At 53.8% G+C, this 13,089-nt stretch overlaps 2 protein-coding genes across 5 annotated transcripts; one reads left to right on the forward strand and one right to left on the reverse strand.

Moving 5' to 3' along the window:
- Positions 1-15: 15 nt before the first annotated feature.
- TAF6 (TATA-box binding protein associated factor 6) lies at positions 16-8,422 on the reverse strand (the record flags this gene model as incomplete). Of its 3 annotated transcripts, none has more annotated exons than XM_082856545.1 (16): positions 8,377-8,422; positions 7,931-8,111; positions 4,445-4,660; positions 4,266-4,352; positions 3,988-4,141; positions 3,725-3,781; positions 3,521-3,640; positions 3,147-3,292; positions 2,970-3,047; positions 2,757-2,858; positions 2,468-2,650; positions 2,008-2,082; positions 1,747-1,872; positions 1,028-1,201; positions 540-737; positions 16-396 (listed from the first exon to the last, which is right to left on the reverse strand). In XM_082856545.1, the coding sequence occupies exons 2-16, from the start codon at positions 7,964-7,966 to the stop codon at positions 16-18; spliced, it is 2,133 nt and encodes a 710-aa protein (XP_082712671.1). In that variant the 5' UTR covers positions 7,967-8,111; positions 8,377-8,422. The 3 variants fall into 3 exon arrangements, with proteins under 3 accessions (XP_082712671.1, XP_082712672.1, XP_082712673.1); XM_082856546.1 differs by having other exon boundaries at positions 8,398-8,421; XM_082856547.1 differs by lacking the exon at positions 8,377-8,422 and having other exon boundaries at positions 7,931-8,269.
- A 361-nt stretch (positions 8,423-8,783) lies between these two features.
- On the forward strand, positions 8,784-12,995 carry CNPY4 (canopy FGF signaling regulator 4). 2 transcript variants are annotated; one of them, XM_082856608.1, is made up of 6 exons: positions 8,784-8,916; positions 10,839-10,965; positions 11,064-11,160; positions 11,401-11,523; positions 12,028-12,145; positions 12,238-12,995. In XM_082856608.1, exons 1-6 carry the CDS (start codon positions 8,814-8,816, stop codon positions 12,360-12,362), a joined length of 693 nt encoding a protein of 230 aa, XP_082712734.1. In that variant the 5' UTR covers positions 8,784-8,813; the 3' UTR covers positions 12,363-12,995. The 2 variants fall into 2 exon arrangements, with proteins under 2 accessions (XP_082712734.1, XP_082712735.1); XM_082856609.1 differs by lacking the exon at positions 11,401-11,523.
- The last annotated feature ends 94 nt before the right edge of the window (positions 12,996-13,089 follow it).

Here is a 13,089-nt window from a genome sequence, read left to right on the forward strand (position 1 = left end):
AGACGTGTGACAGCATCAAGGCGCAGGCGGAGGGGAGCCACATCCGGGGGGCTGAGAGCCATTAGCCTTCGGAGTCCCTGGAGCGGGAGGGGGGCTCTCCCCAGCTTCCGGTTTCCCCCCACATAGGGCGCTGACCCCAAGCGGGGAGGGGGCTGAGGTCGGGGGAGGGGCTGGAGAAGGATGGGAGGTGGGGCCTCCTTTGCCCTCCCCTGTGGGGGGAAGAGAGACCACGATGTACTTCTGGACACTCCCGGGACCAGAGGGGGCAGTGCTGGGGGGCGCACTTGTGGCGGTGGAGACCAGCTTGACGATGGGCTGCACGCTGGGGACGGTGGTGGTGACAGGAGAGGTAGTGGTGGAGCCTGAGCCAGGGGCCGAGGTGCTGAGGGACAGGACCTGGGCGGGGAGAAAGGCAGTGCCGCTTGCCTTGCACTCTTCCCACACCCGAGCCCGGGGGATACTTCCCTTGCTCCAACCAAATAATCAGTGACATGGTGACACAGTCCCCACCATCCCTGGTCCCACACGGCTCCACATACCTGTTGGGTGGATGAGGCGCTGGAGGATGATGACATGACAATGAACTTGGTTGGGGGAGGGGAAGGCTGAGGCGGGGCAGCAGCTCGAGCAGACACCAGTGTCTGGACAGGCAGCGCAATGGAGCCAGGGACCTTCAGCAAGCCAGGGGTCCGAGGGCCAGGCTGGGGGGCCTGGGAGAGGGTCAGCGTGGGCCGGGGCTGTAGGAAGAAGCAGCAGGAAGAAAACGTCACCATCTACAAAAGATACCAGCTATGAAAAGAAGGGCTCCTCTTGCTCCTCGTGGGTCTCACTGGGTTTGGGACATCATCACAAAGGGGGCCTAGACACCCCCAAAGACGGCTGACTCAGGGGGCCTGTGTTTTACAAAAGTCAGTGTGTGTGCCCGAGTTCGTGGTGTGAGTCCCGCCTGGATGGGAACCACTGCCGTGTTTTTCTTCATTTTCACCTTACCACTTGCTCACCTGTCCTCCCCGGACCCTGTACTGACCTGAGTGATGGTCAGAGTGGTCCTGTTGACCTGCTGAGCCTGCAGAGCAGCCTGGGCCCGGGCCTTGACAACGTGGGAGCAGAGGAGGGGCCCGAGGGACCCAAATTCTGCCCGATAGGCATCCTGATTGTCAGGCGGTGGGCGCAGCTTTGCCAGAACAGGGGCACAGTGTTTCTGCAGAGAGAAGGCAAAGAGCAGCCAGGTAGAGGGAGGGCAGTGACTCTGAGAATCATGATGGGGGAAGGGGTGAGAAAGGAGGTCACCCACTATTTCAGTGTTCCTGCTGGAAGCCAGGCTGTGCTGGGTTATCAGTGTGTAAGGAATGCTGTGGTTTTTCTTCATAGAGAACTTGGGCACCAGCTGGTGGGAGTGGAGAACTTGCTGAGTAATTACGCTGGTGATATCTAAGGTCCATAGGGCATGTGCCTTGCACAGAATGGGCCAGAGTGGTGCAGAAGCATCAGGGGCAGTGCAGGCTTGAAGTCACAGGCTGAGAGTTAAGACTCTTATTTCTTACTTAACCCCTTAGTGCCTCAGTTTTTCCAGCTGTGAAACAATATGGGACTCTGAGGTGTGCCCTGAACGTAAGAGGCGAAGATGGGATAGATGAATGAAAGATGCTGTATGTTTGCTAAACATTATCCTTGTGTGTGTGGTGCGGGGTGGAGAGGGGGATCAGCAGGAAGAAATGGGGGAGGGTGGGGGTGGGGCTTTGTCACCAGGAGGAGGCTCTGCACGTGGTCAGCCCCTATGCGGTCGATGTTGCTCAGCACAGGGCCATCCAGGACCCCGCGGATCCGCTCCCCCTCCTGCTGTAGCCGCGGCAGAATCAGAGTCTTAATCACCTGTTGGAAGAGAAGGGGAGAAGCCGGGGCCCTGGGGTCACCACAGGGTCTCCCAGGCCAGGGGGCTGTTGCCCACTCTGACCTCACGATCCCTCCCCTCCCCCAGGGCTCCCCCCCCCCCCGCTGGGGCCTAACATCATGTCCCAACTCTGCCAGGCCTGCGATGGAGCCGTAGCGCGTTGTCCACGGGGTCTTCTCATCCACCCAGCTCTGTAAGGGGATGGAAAATAAACCCAAATAAAGGGGTGTGAAAAGCTAACTACTAAGGACCAAAGTCTCTCATACACACATTTTCCTAGTAAACCATTAAGACATGACAGCTCCTTCCCAGCCACCCTCTCCTCCCCAAAGTAGCCGCTATTCTGACCTCTACCACCAGAGATTAGTTTTTCTGGGTTTTGAACTTTAAGTTAATGGAATCACACAATTAGGAAAAAAAAAAAAAAAGACACCAGAGATGCAGCTCAAGTCCCAGTCCCCGTCCCCCTGCCCCCTTGCCCCTGGGTTTCAGCATCATTTCCTGCAGCCACACTGGTTTGAGTGAAGCTCTCATTGTTCTGGTGACAACCCCAGGTAGTGATGGGAAACGGCTCACCTTGGTGAAGGTCTTGGTGATCCGGGACTGGATGTTGTTAGTGGTTGTGCTGAAATGCTTGCAGATCTGGGCCACCAGGCGGGCGGCAAAGTCCCGGAGCGCCCAGTGATTGTCCACATCTGGCCGCAGGCACAGCTGTCTGCTCACGATGCAGGTCATCACAGCCGGGATCAACTCATGCACCTAAGGGAGAAGCCTCGAGTCAGCTGATTCTGACAAATGGTCTCCTGTGGGTGGTGGCAGGGTCCCCAGAGCCTGGGATGAGAGGTGGGCGGGCAGGTCCACTCACGTATTTCTCTAGATACAGAGTAGGGTTGTCCATCAGCGCCTTCACCATGCGCATCAGGTAGATGAGCAGGGCCAGGTTGTTCTGCACCACGTTCACGCGCACCTGGTTGGGGGGAGAGAAGCGATGGGGCAGCGGGACCCTTCCGGTGAGCTTCCTCTCCCTCCTCCTCACCCTGGAACCTTGTCCTAGGTCCCCCCTCCCGCGTCCTCTCACCCCCTCTGAGATGAAGGTGCTGAAGCGCGGCAGCATCTGGTAGAGCCCCGGATCCGTGGCGATGCTCTGCAGAGCCTCCTGTGGGGGGAGGGGAGTGAGTGAAGAGGGGCCGGCACTGTGGGGGGGGCGCGGGTGGCCTCGAAGGGGTAAAGCCAGGGCCGGGTGGCGGGGCCTCACCGCTCTCTTGGCCTCACATGAGCCCACACAGGCTTCTGTGATCTCCTTGTAGTACAGCTGCTGCTCCACAGACAACTCGTGGATGCTTCGGGGCTTCAGTCGCAGGGGCGCCCCCTCCAGCAGGGGTGGCGCCTTCTTCTCTTTCCCTGTGTGAAGTGGGAAGACAGCTTTAGAAAAGAAAGCTCCAGAGGAGGCCTCAGCGCCAGACACACCTCAACCCTCACCTCCCCCACCCAGGGAGACCCGGCTTCCCTTGGGCTTCTTGATCCTCTCTGGGGCTCCTGGCCTGAGGTCTTGCCCTCTGCCCTGACCTCACCCACTTCACAAATGACCATCTGGCTTTGGGGCAAGAGGCCTGGCCCAGCAGTACTGACCTTTGCCGTCAGCTGGAGTGGCCCCCTGACCTTTGCCTTTCAAGGGGCCGTCTTCCTCCTGGCCCGGCTTGGCTGACTTCAGGGGTTCTGTGGCCTCAGCCTTCTGCTGCTCTTTGGGAGCTGGTGGGAAAGCAGTCAAGGCAGGAGATGTAAAGGGAGGAGGAGGGAGAGGGGTGGGTGCTGGATGCTGGGCACGGAGGTTACCTGGGGGTGGGTTCTCTGGAATAGCTGGCTGGCAGCCTTCAATGCTCAGCCAGTGAGCTGCGAGGAAGGAAGGTGTCAAGGTGAACTGCTGAGCGCAGACATCGGGAAGTCACTCCACACTAAGGGATGCGTGCTTTCCTTCCTGTTCCTCACCAGGGATCTCACACTGAGGGCTCCTTCACCGCGTGCTTCCTCACACCCATACACATTGCTCCTTCCCCTCCCTGCTCCCCATCCCCTGCTCTCCCCTCCCCTCCCCCAACCTTTGAGGCAGACATCCAGGGGCACTCGGGGCAGAGGGGTATTGATGATGTCGCTCAGATCAACCTCCTTCTCCTCGTAGAAGTAAAGCTCCCGGCCGCCACCAGAGGCGAAACGGAAAGGAATGAACTCCTGAGCGTGGAAGCCATACAGTGGCTACAACAGGACGGAGAGACACTGGGATGAGAAGGGAGCCCAAGCAGGCAGGTCTGGCTGAGGCAAATGTACCGTATGGGAGGTCTCAGTACCCTGCCCCCTCAGTCCTGTGCATTCCCATCACCTCGACGTTCTTTAGCTTCAGTGCGTAGTCAATGTCACTGGTGGTGAGCTTCTGCCGCTTCCCCATGTGCATAAACTTCAAGGCATCCTAGGGATGGGAGGACAGATGTCAGCCCGAGACCCTGGGGAAGAAGGCGGCCTGGGCAGCACCCTCCATACAGTGCAGTGAGGCCAGGGTACCTGTGCAATCTCCTTGATGCGGTAGCTGACCTCATCTGTCAGCAGCTGGCAGGTCTCCTCCTGAATCTGAGCGATGCCCATGGACTCGGCCACCACCTTCATGGACTCCGAGGGCAGCACGGTGTTGCTCAGCTTCAGCTTCTTCTCCTCAGCCATTCTGGAGCCCCTCCTCCCCTCCCCTGAAGGAAGATGCCCCAGGGCGGGGAGATGGAGACCCTGGCAGGGGGGTGAGAGGAAACGTGAGAGGGACATCCCAAGAAGAGGGGCTGTCCGTTCAGGAGGGGCCGCAACAAAGGGAAAACAGTGGAGATGTGAGGGGGGAAGGGGCTCGGGGGGTGCCCTTTGTCCATCCCCATGTGAACAGCACCGGCTGAACAGGAGGAGGTAGCACTTGGACCCAGTTCGACACAATTTATCGAGCTGATTCTACGCCAGGCACAGTACAAGTGAGATATAGTGGAATGATCTCAGCTCTCAGTTTAAATCCCACCCCCGGCACTACCTAGCTATGTTACCTGGGCAAGTTACTTAAATTCTCCCAGCTTTGGGTTTCTTCTCTGTAAAATGTGGAAAGCATCTTTTTTCCCTAAGGTTGTTAATGTGCCTGCTTTCATGTGTCTTGCTCCGTCATGCATCATTATTCACACTTGACAAAAATACAACATTGGTTAAAAACAACTCTCCCTGTCTGAGCCTATGTGCCCTTACAATTGAATGTGATGAGAAAATGCACAACCATCCTGACCAATGTGCACTTTTTTCATGGCCACGAACTTCAAACGGGCCCTTAATGCTGCCTGATGGTCCTACATTTCAGTGCACCCAGGTTCCTTGTCTCATCTGACACCTCTTCTCCTCCCTGATTTTTGGCCATCAGAAGAGACCTCCCCAGCCTCCCACCACCACGTGCACCCGCTGAGCAGCATGGGCGCCCTCATGCTCTGCCTTCCCTTTCACTGTAGAGATTCTGGTCATGCCCCTCCCAACTCAAGCACCCCTCCAGCATCCCCCCTCATCCCTGCATCATCGTCAATTCCTCGACCTACCAGATCACTCCCATTAGCCCTACAAAATGCAGTTATTTCTCCCATCTTCAAAAAACAAAACAGTGGTCCACCCATACCATGGAATATTCTTCAGCCTTAAAAAGGAAGGAAATTCTAACACACGCCACAACACAAATAAACCTTGAGAACGTTGTGCTAAGTGAAATAAGTCAGTTACAAAAGGATAAATACTGTATGGTTCCAATTATATGAGGTTCTTCGAGTAGTCAAATTCATAGAGACAGAAAGCAGAGTGCTGGGTGCCAGAAGCTGGGAAGGGGAGAAGGGGGAGTTATTGTTTAATAGGTACAGTTTCTGTTTTACAACATGAAAAGCGTTCTGGAGATGGATGGTGGTGATGGGTGTGAATGTACTTAATGCCCCTAACGTGTACACTTAAAAATGGTTAAGATGGTACGTTTTATGTTATGTGTATTTCACAGTTAAAATTTTAAAAAAAATCTTGGACTTCCCTGGTGGCGCAGTGGTTAAGAATCTGCCTGCCAATGCAGGGGACACAGGTTCGAGCCCTGGTCTGGGAAGATCCCACAGGCCGCAGAGCAACTAAGCCCGTGCACCACAACTACTGAGCCTGTGCTCTAGGGCCCGCGAGCCACAACTACTGAGCACGCGTGCCACAACTATTGAGCGCGCGTGCCACAACTACTGAAGCCCGCGTGCCTAGAGCCAGTGCTCCGCAACAAGAGAAGCCACCGCAATGAGAAGCCCGTGCACCACAATGGAGACCCAACACAGCCAAAAATAAATAAATAAATAAATAATTTTAAAAAGAGAAAAACATCTTTTCTTCATCCCACTTTCTCTACTAGCGATACTCTGGGGGTTTTTGGCTCCTCTTTGCAACAAAACTCCCTGAAAGAGCTGTCTTATCTCTAATTCCTCTTGAACCTACTCTAGTCAGGCTTTTGACTCCATTAGGTGCCTGAAACCACTCATCAAGCTGTGACTCTACATTGTCAAATCCAAAGTCCCATCTCCTTCCCCATCTTCCTCGACCTCTCAGCAGCACAGGGCATAGTTGCCTACTACCTTCTGGAGACACTGTCTTGACACCACTGCTACTCCACCTTCTCTTGGTTTTCCTCCTCCTTCACTGGCCACTTTCTCTACGTTTCCCCTGCTGCTGCTTCCTCTTCTCCTCGTCTGCTTGATGTTGCAGTGCCCTGGGCTTGGTCCTTGTACAGCTATGAGCTATACTTATTCCCTTGGTGACCTCAACCATTCTCACAGCTTTCAGTATCGCTTATAGGCTGATGATGGCAAATTTATATCCCCAGCCCAGAGCTTTCTTCCTAGCTCCAGACCTGTATATCAAACTGGCTACTTAGAATCCCTTCTAAACTGAACTCCTGATGACCCCACTCCACCACCTCCAGCCTCGGCTTTTCTCATCTTCATAGCAACACCATTCATCCAGGCGGTCATTCATTATGTGAGCCCTCAAAGCTAATCCACCAGGTGATCCAATCTGATCCTCCACTCCCACTGTGTGACCAGCTCCCAGCATCTATCCCCTGGGGAACTTCAATAGCCTCCTGATAAGGTCTTCCTGCTTCCATCCTTGCTCCCTACATCTATTCCCAACATAGCAACCAGAGTGATTCTGTCAAAAATAAACCACTTTGGGTCATTTCTCTGCTCAAAACCCTGTACTGGCTCCCAATGTGCCACAGTGTAAATTCGAAATCCTTATTATGGTCTACAAGCTCCTTCGTGATTTACTCTCTCCCCATCACATCTCTGACCTCCTTTCCTTCCTTCTTCCACGTTGATCCAGCCTCACTGTCCTCCTTGCTGTTCAAACCTTTGCTCTATTCCCTCTGCCTGGAATGCTCTTCCCCAGATGTTCCCTGGCTGCCTATTCCCATCACCCTCTTTAATACTGCACCCCACCCCCACTCTGCTTTTTTTAAAAAATTCCCATGGAATTTAACATCTGCTGATACATATTGTATTATTTCTTATTGTTTATCACCACCACATCTCCCCTTCCCGCACTGTGTGGACAGGGATCTTTGTTACGTTCACTGATGTATTCTGAGACCCCGGACTGGTGCCTGAGACACACTAGATACTCAATAAATACCTGCTGAATAAAGGAATGAACTGTAAGGCTTAGGAATTAGGTGCTCACTAAACCCTCAAGTACCACTGTTATCAAGTGAACAAGATATAAGCCCAAGCTTGGAATCTACTTTGTGTCCAAAAGGAAAGTGTCTCGCTTCAAGCTGGCATTAGGAAGACTAATGTCAAAGGTGTTTTGGACTGACTGCGAGGTGTACGTGGAGGGCGGGTGTGGGCCTGTTGGAGGGGTGGGAAGATGGGAGCGAAATACAAGTTAGTTCTTCTCAAACCATCCCAGGTCTCCTCCCCCGCTTTTATAAGTCTTATCTGCAGGGAACACATTTATTCAACATACTCTGTGCCTGGAGCCGGGTATACAGGAGGCGGTCATGTCCCAGTTCCCTGGCGAACTCCTACTACTCCTTCAATACCCCGCGGTACCCTCTGCCAGTACAGGCTCAAATAACACGCCACGGCCTCAGGAAATCTCAGGTCAGTGGAGTCGGCAGGAAGGCTTCCCAGAAGAATAACTTGACCTAGATCCGTGTAGCAGTTTCCCCAGCAGGGAAGCAGGTCTAAGGTCCCCAGGCAATGGGTACAGCGAGAAAGAAGGCGTAGAGAGCCCACCTCATCCCCCCCAACATCCCTCCAATGCAAACACACAGAGTCCCCACGCGCACGGACACACAACCAACCGTCCTCCTCCGGGTCCCCACACGGGCCCTTCAAAGGGTCTAGTCCCGGGTACCACTCAGACCCGCCCCCGCCAGTCGAGCGCCCAGCGCAGGAAGAGCCTCTCACCACCGCCAAAGCGCCGCTCACCCGGCGCTCGGCGCCATGTTGGCCCCGCCCCCTCCAGGAGCAGTTCCTGGCAGAGACCGAGAGCAGGTCACTGCCCCTTCCACGAGCCGGAATAAGCCCCCTAGGCTCACGGCCTGAAATTATATAAAAATGCTGTCTCTGTGCCTACGTGTAAGGAGCACACCCTCTTGCTGTAATTACTTCAGTTTATTCCTTCACTATCCGGCAGCCAGGACCTTTGGGAGGCGCCACAAAACCAGGCGGGGAAGCCCGCAGCGCCGCGAAGCCCCGCCCCCTTCGAGCCGGCACTGCGCTTGCGCTTCCCATGCCAGGCTGGGTTAAAGTTGCAGCCGACAGCCTTGGGATTTAAAGGGTCCGCTGCCTGACCGAAGTTGGTTTGAAGGCAGGAGGTGGTTGGCTGTGGACAGCACTTGGTCATGGGACCTGTGCGGTTGGGAGTGTTGCTTTTCATTTTGACTGTGTCTGGGACGCCGAAGGAGGAGGACGATGACACAGAACGCTTGCCCAGCAAATGCGAAGGTATCTAAAGGGAGTAGCCCCTATTCGCATCCCTCTGCCCCACCTCCGTCTGGGCCAGACCAAATGGACCGTGATGGGTGGGTCACCTGACCTCCTTCAGGACCTGAGGGAGGTTCTGATGGAGCCTGGTGGAATTCGAATGGGGTCAACGGAGGGAACGCATAGCGCTACCCCAAAACTATGGCACTACAATTCCCATGAGACATCCAGAGGGAGCCCGCTTTTTCTTGCTGGTTTGGGCCCCCCAATGGTTTGTGGGAATTGTAGTGCAGAGACTATCGGCTCAGGACCGACCACTTTACTGAGCATCGTGTGTGTGTGTGTGTGTGTGTGTGTGCGTGCGTGCGTGCGTGTGTGTCCTCCATGCCACCAGACCTAAATCTGAAGAGACTGCAGGAGTGAGGTGTCAGGCTCATTACCTGTGGACATCCTCTACTCCACCCTAGCGGAGACGCTCCCAAATTATAGGCCCCACGCCCTCCTGAGGGGTTTGGGAGTGAGTACGTCAGCCTTTGAAGCTCATAAAAGAAAGAGGAGGCCACACAACTGGGAGAGTTTCCCCATAATTGTGAGGTTTTGCAGAGGGTGTGCACTGTATGGATTTTACCGTAAGCAGCATCTTCTGTGACTGTATCACCTATGGGGCCCATCTGGGAGGGGGCACTTTAGAGTGCCCTGGTCCCCTGGTTTGTTGCCTCCCTGGCTTTAATTTCTTCCTGGATTCTTTTCCCCTTCGGCTCACTCCACGCTGCATTTCAGTAGCAATGTTCCTCCTGACTTGGTCCTCATCTCTCCTCTCCTTTCATTTGTGTCCCTACTCTTAACCCCCTACACCTGTCAGTTTTTCTAAACACAGACTCAGTTGTGTACGTCCTCACTTTAACACCTCTTCAGGCCTCCTGCTGTGATTAGACTACAGCCAACGTTTCTGGCAGAGCATCCAAGTGTTTGTGGTCTGGCCTCCATCTTTCTTACATTTCCATACCCCACCTCCCATTCCCAAAGTGCCCATGCTTCAGCCATATTGAACCTCTCAGTGGTCACTGAGCCTGCCTCATCCTCTCACACCTCTCTGCCTTTGCACATTGTTTTTTTTCTTTGCCTGGAATGATCCTTGCCCTTCTGGTTTTAGTTCTTCAAGACCCAGTTTAAATGTCACCTCCTTTGGAAGCCTCCTTCCTGATCTGTCACCTCCCACTGCATTGGAGGGAAGGAGAGTACCTGTGTCTCCCTGTGTATCCTTAGCATAGTGCCATAGGCACATTTGGGACACTTTTGCTCCTTGCCCCTGTGTTTAGTTTGCTTGGCACTTCTGCATAGGCCTGTCCTTTTCTTGGGACCCACTGGTGCTGGGAAGACAGTGGTGGAAGAGACACAATGCTCATCCTTGAGGAAATCGTAGGCTAGTAGGAAGTCCATGAACGACCATTGAATGAATTTTGCATTTCCTAGTGAGATTAAGTCTCTTGATAGAGTCCATTACACAATGTTGTCACCACCTTTTTATCTATCCCCAGAGACATTGGCAACGTCCTGTGGATAGATCATGGGTCTTATTACTCTCTGTATTGCTATTGTGCATCCAGAAGGGGCTCAACAAATAACTGCAGAAAACAGCAAACACTTAGGCAGTGCTCACCACGTGCCAGGCACTATTCTCGGGGCTTTACATAGATTGATTGATTTAATCCTCACCACACCCCTGTGAGGGAGGTACTATTATTATCTTCATTTTAGAGGCGAAGAAACCAAGGCACAGCAGGATTGTCACCCAGCTACTAAGTGGCTGAGTCAGGATTCCAGCCTTGCCAGGCTGGCTCCAGAGCCTGCACCCATAACCATTGTGCTCTGCTGCCTTTGCTTATCTGCCGAATGAGTTGCTGCTTTGTTTGTTTGTCTTTCACGTCCCCTTGGATATCTAGTATGTAAACTGCTGAGCCTGGAGCTACAGGACGAGCTGAGTCGCACTGGCCGATCTCGAGAGGTGCTGGAGCTGGGGCAGGTGCTGGACACAGGCAAGAGGAAGAGACACATCCCTTACAGTGTTTCGTGAGTTCTTCTTGGTGTTCTTCCACCTTCCAATCCCCGAAGGAGCCCTGGGAGCGCCCACAGCATCCAGGGAGTCTTTGTTTCCCCTCTTCCCACAGAGAGACAAGGCTGGAAGAGGCCTTGGAGAATTTATGTGAGCGGATCCTGGACTACAGCGTTCATGCCGAGCGCAAGGGCTCACTGAGATATGCCAAGGTCAGACTCTTCTCCAGGGCAGGATCCCATCTCTCAGAAACTACAACCTGTACCCCCTGAGGTCCTCACGATGTCTGCCCAGCTCCCCACAGCTCTGGAGTGTCCCCTCCCCATCGTAGACGCCCTCATCTCATCTCTATGGAACTCACCGGGGTCTCCAGTAGTTGACAAAGCTGATATGGCAAAAAGGGGAGGAGGCAGGGCAGTGGCCTGGGCTGATCTCAAATTCCCATCTCTCAGGGGCAGAGTCAGACCATGGCAACGCTGAAAGGCCTGGTGCAGAAGGGGGTGAAGGTGGATCTGGGGATCCCTTTGGAGCTGTGGGATGAGCCCAGCGTGGAGGTCACGTTCCTCAAGAAGCAGGTAGGATAGGATACTGCACTGCCCAGGAAGGTGAGAAGGGAACCTGAGAGGGGAGCTAGATCCTAAGGAGGTCCATCTTTGAGCAGAGCAGGGACACTGCCATTGACTGAAGTGGGCCCAGAAGCATATCAAGAAGTAATAATGGAGGCTAATGATATATACTGCCACTTACTGAGCACCTACTGTGTGCCCGATTTGGGGCCACAAACTTTCCAGCTGCTGCCTCATTTTACCCTCACAACAACCTGATGTGGTAGGTACTATTACCACTTCCCATTTTACAGGCAAGGAACTGAGACTCAGAGTATAATAACTTACTTGGCAGCGTAGGTGCTGGTAAATGTCTGCTGAATGAATGAGGATCACACATCTAATAGGCCAAGTTTAACCTCCTGGTTCCCTGCCTTTCCGAAGTGGGGTGGGGAGACAAGGAGTGAAGAGCAGAGAGGAGGGTCTGCAGAGGCCAGCAGAGCAGATACCCTTCTGACCTTTCCACCTGATCAGTGTGAGACGATGCTGGAGGAGTTTGAAGATGTCGTGGGAGACTGGTATTTCCACCATCAGGAGCAGCCCCTACAGCATTTTCTCTGTGAAGGTCATGTGCTCCGAGCTACTGAAACTGGTAAGCCTGGCGGCTGGCCCCTTTCTTGCCAGGTCACAACCTTCCCTCTCCCCAGGACCAATATCTAAATTGTTTTCTATCACCCAACCTAGCATGTCTACAGGAAACTTGGACTGGAAAGGAGAAGATCACAGATGGGCAAGAGAAGACAGAAGAGGAGGAGGAGGAGGTGACTAACACACCAGGCCACCCCAAGCATGACCCAGAGGAACTCTGACCTTTGCCTTTGAGCCCCCAGGAGGGACAGGGGTCTTGGAGAAGAACCCTCTGAAGTCTGAGCGCTCCCTGCCCCACAGCTTTCAGAGTGTGTGTATGTGTGAGTGACCCCACCCTAGAGCTTGTAGCTCTTCTCTCCCGTGTAGTCTCAGGCAGGATCCTGGTGGTGCAGCATGGCATGGCTATGGGGAGAAAGGTGGGAGCAGTAGGTGGAAGCCCGGCACCGACAGATGAGTCCTCCACCTGCCATTTATCCCCTTGTCAGGTGTGTGTGGTGACAGTATTGAGATGTTTAAATATGTCTGCTACTCCCCACCGGACCCAGAGGTCAACATGGCTTAGAAGCGGTGGACCTTAGCAAAGTCACTTTGCCCCTCGAGGGTCTGTTTTTAGACTCATAACAAAGAAGCTGAATGGACATTCTCTCTACGACCTATACACGCTGCCGGCGTCTAGGAGGCTACATGCCAACAGTCTGTGAACGGGAAGGGGACACTGGATGGGGACGGGGTAATATTGATAAGTTAGGTGGGGAAGACACTTGGTCTACTTCATATTAATTTCACTGCAGGGCCACTAAGTAATATCAAAGGTGCCAAATTTTCTATAACGCTAGTAAACTTTTTTTAAAATATCAGCTGGGCCCCAAATTTCAAACAACTGCCGTGCACACATCTTAGCTGGCCGGTACGGCAGCGCCCAGTGAATAGGACCGTTGGTCGCCGTCC

The sequence above is a fragment of the Leucopleurus acutus genome (assembly GCF_964270905.1).
Source record: "Leucopleurus acutus genome assembly, chromosome: 16".
NCBI classification, from domain to species: domain Eukaryota; kingdom Metazoa; phylum Chordata; class Mammalia; order Artiodactyla; family Delphinidae; genus Leucopleurus; species Leucopleurus acutus.

Bases quoted from the DNA above. Each gene is read 5' to 3' on its own strand.
- CNPY4 (XM_082856608.1), top strand. From the start codon at position 8,814: ATGGGACCTGTGCGGTTGGGAGTGTTGCTTTTCATTTTGACTGTGTCT. The intron at 11,524-12,027 runs GTAGGATAGGAT...CCACCTGATCAG, and splicing joins TCACGTTCCTCAAGAAGCAG to TGTGAGACGATGCTGGAGGA. The intron at 12,146-12,237 runs GTAAGCCTGGCG...CACCCAACCTAG, and splicing joins GCTCCGAGCTACTGAAACTG to CATGTCTACAGGAAACTTGG.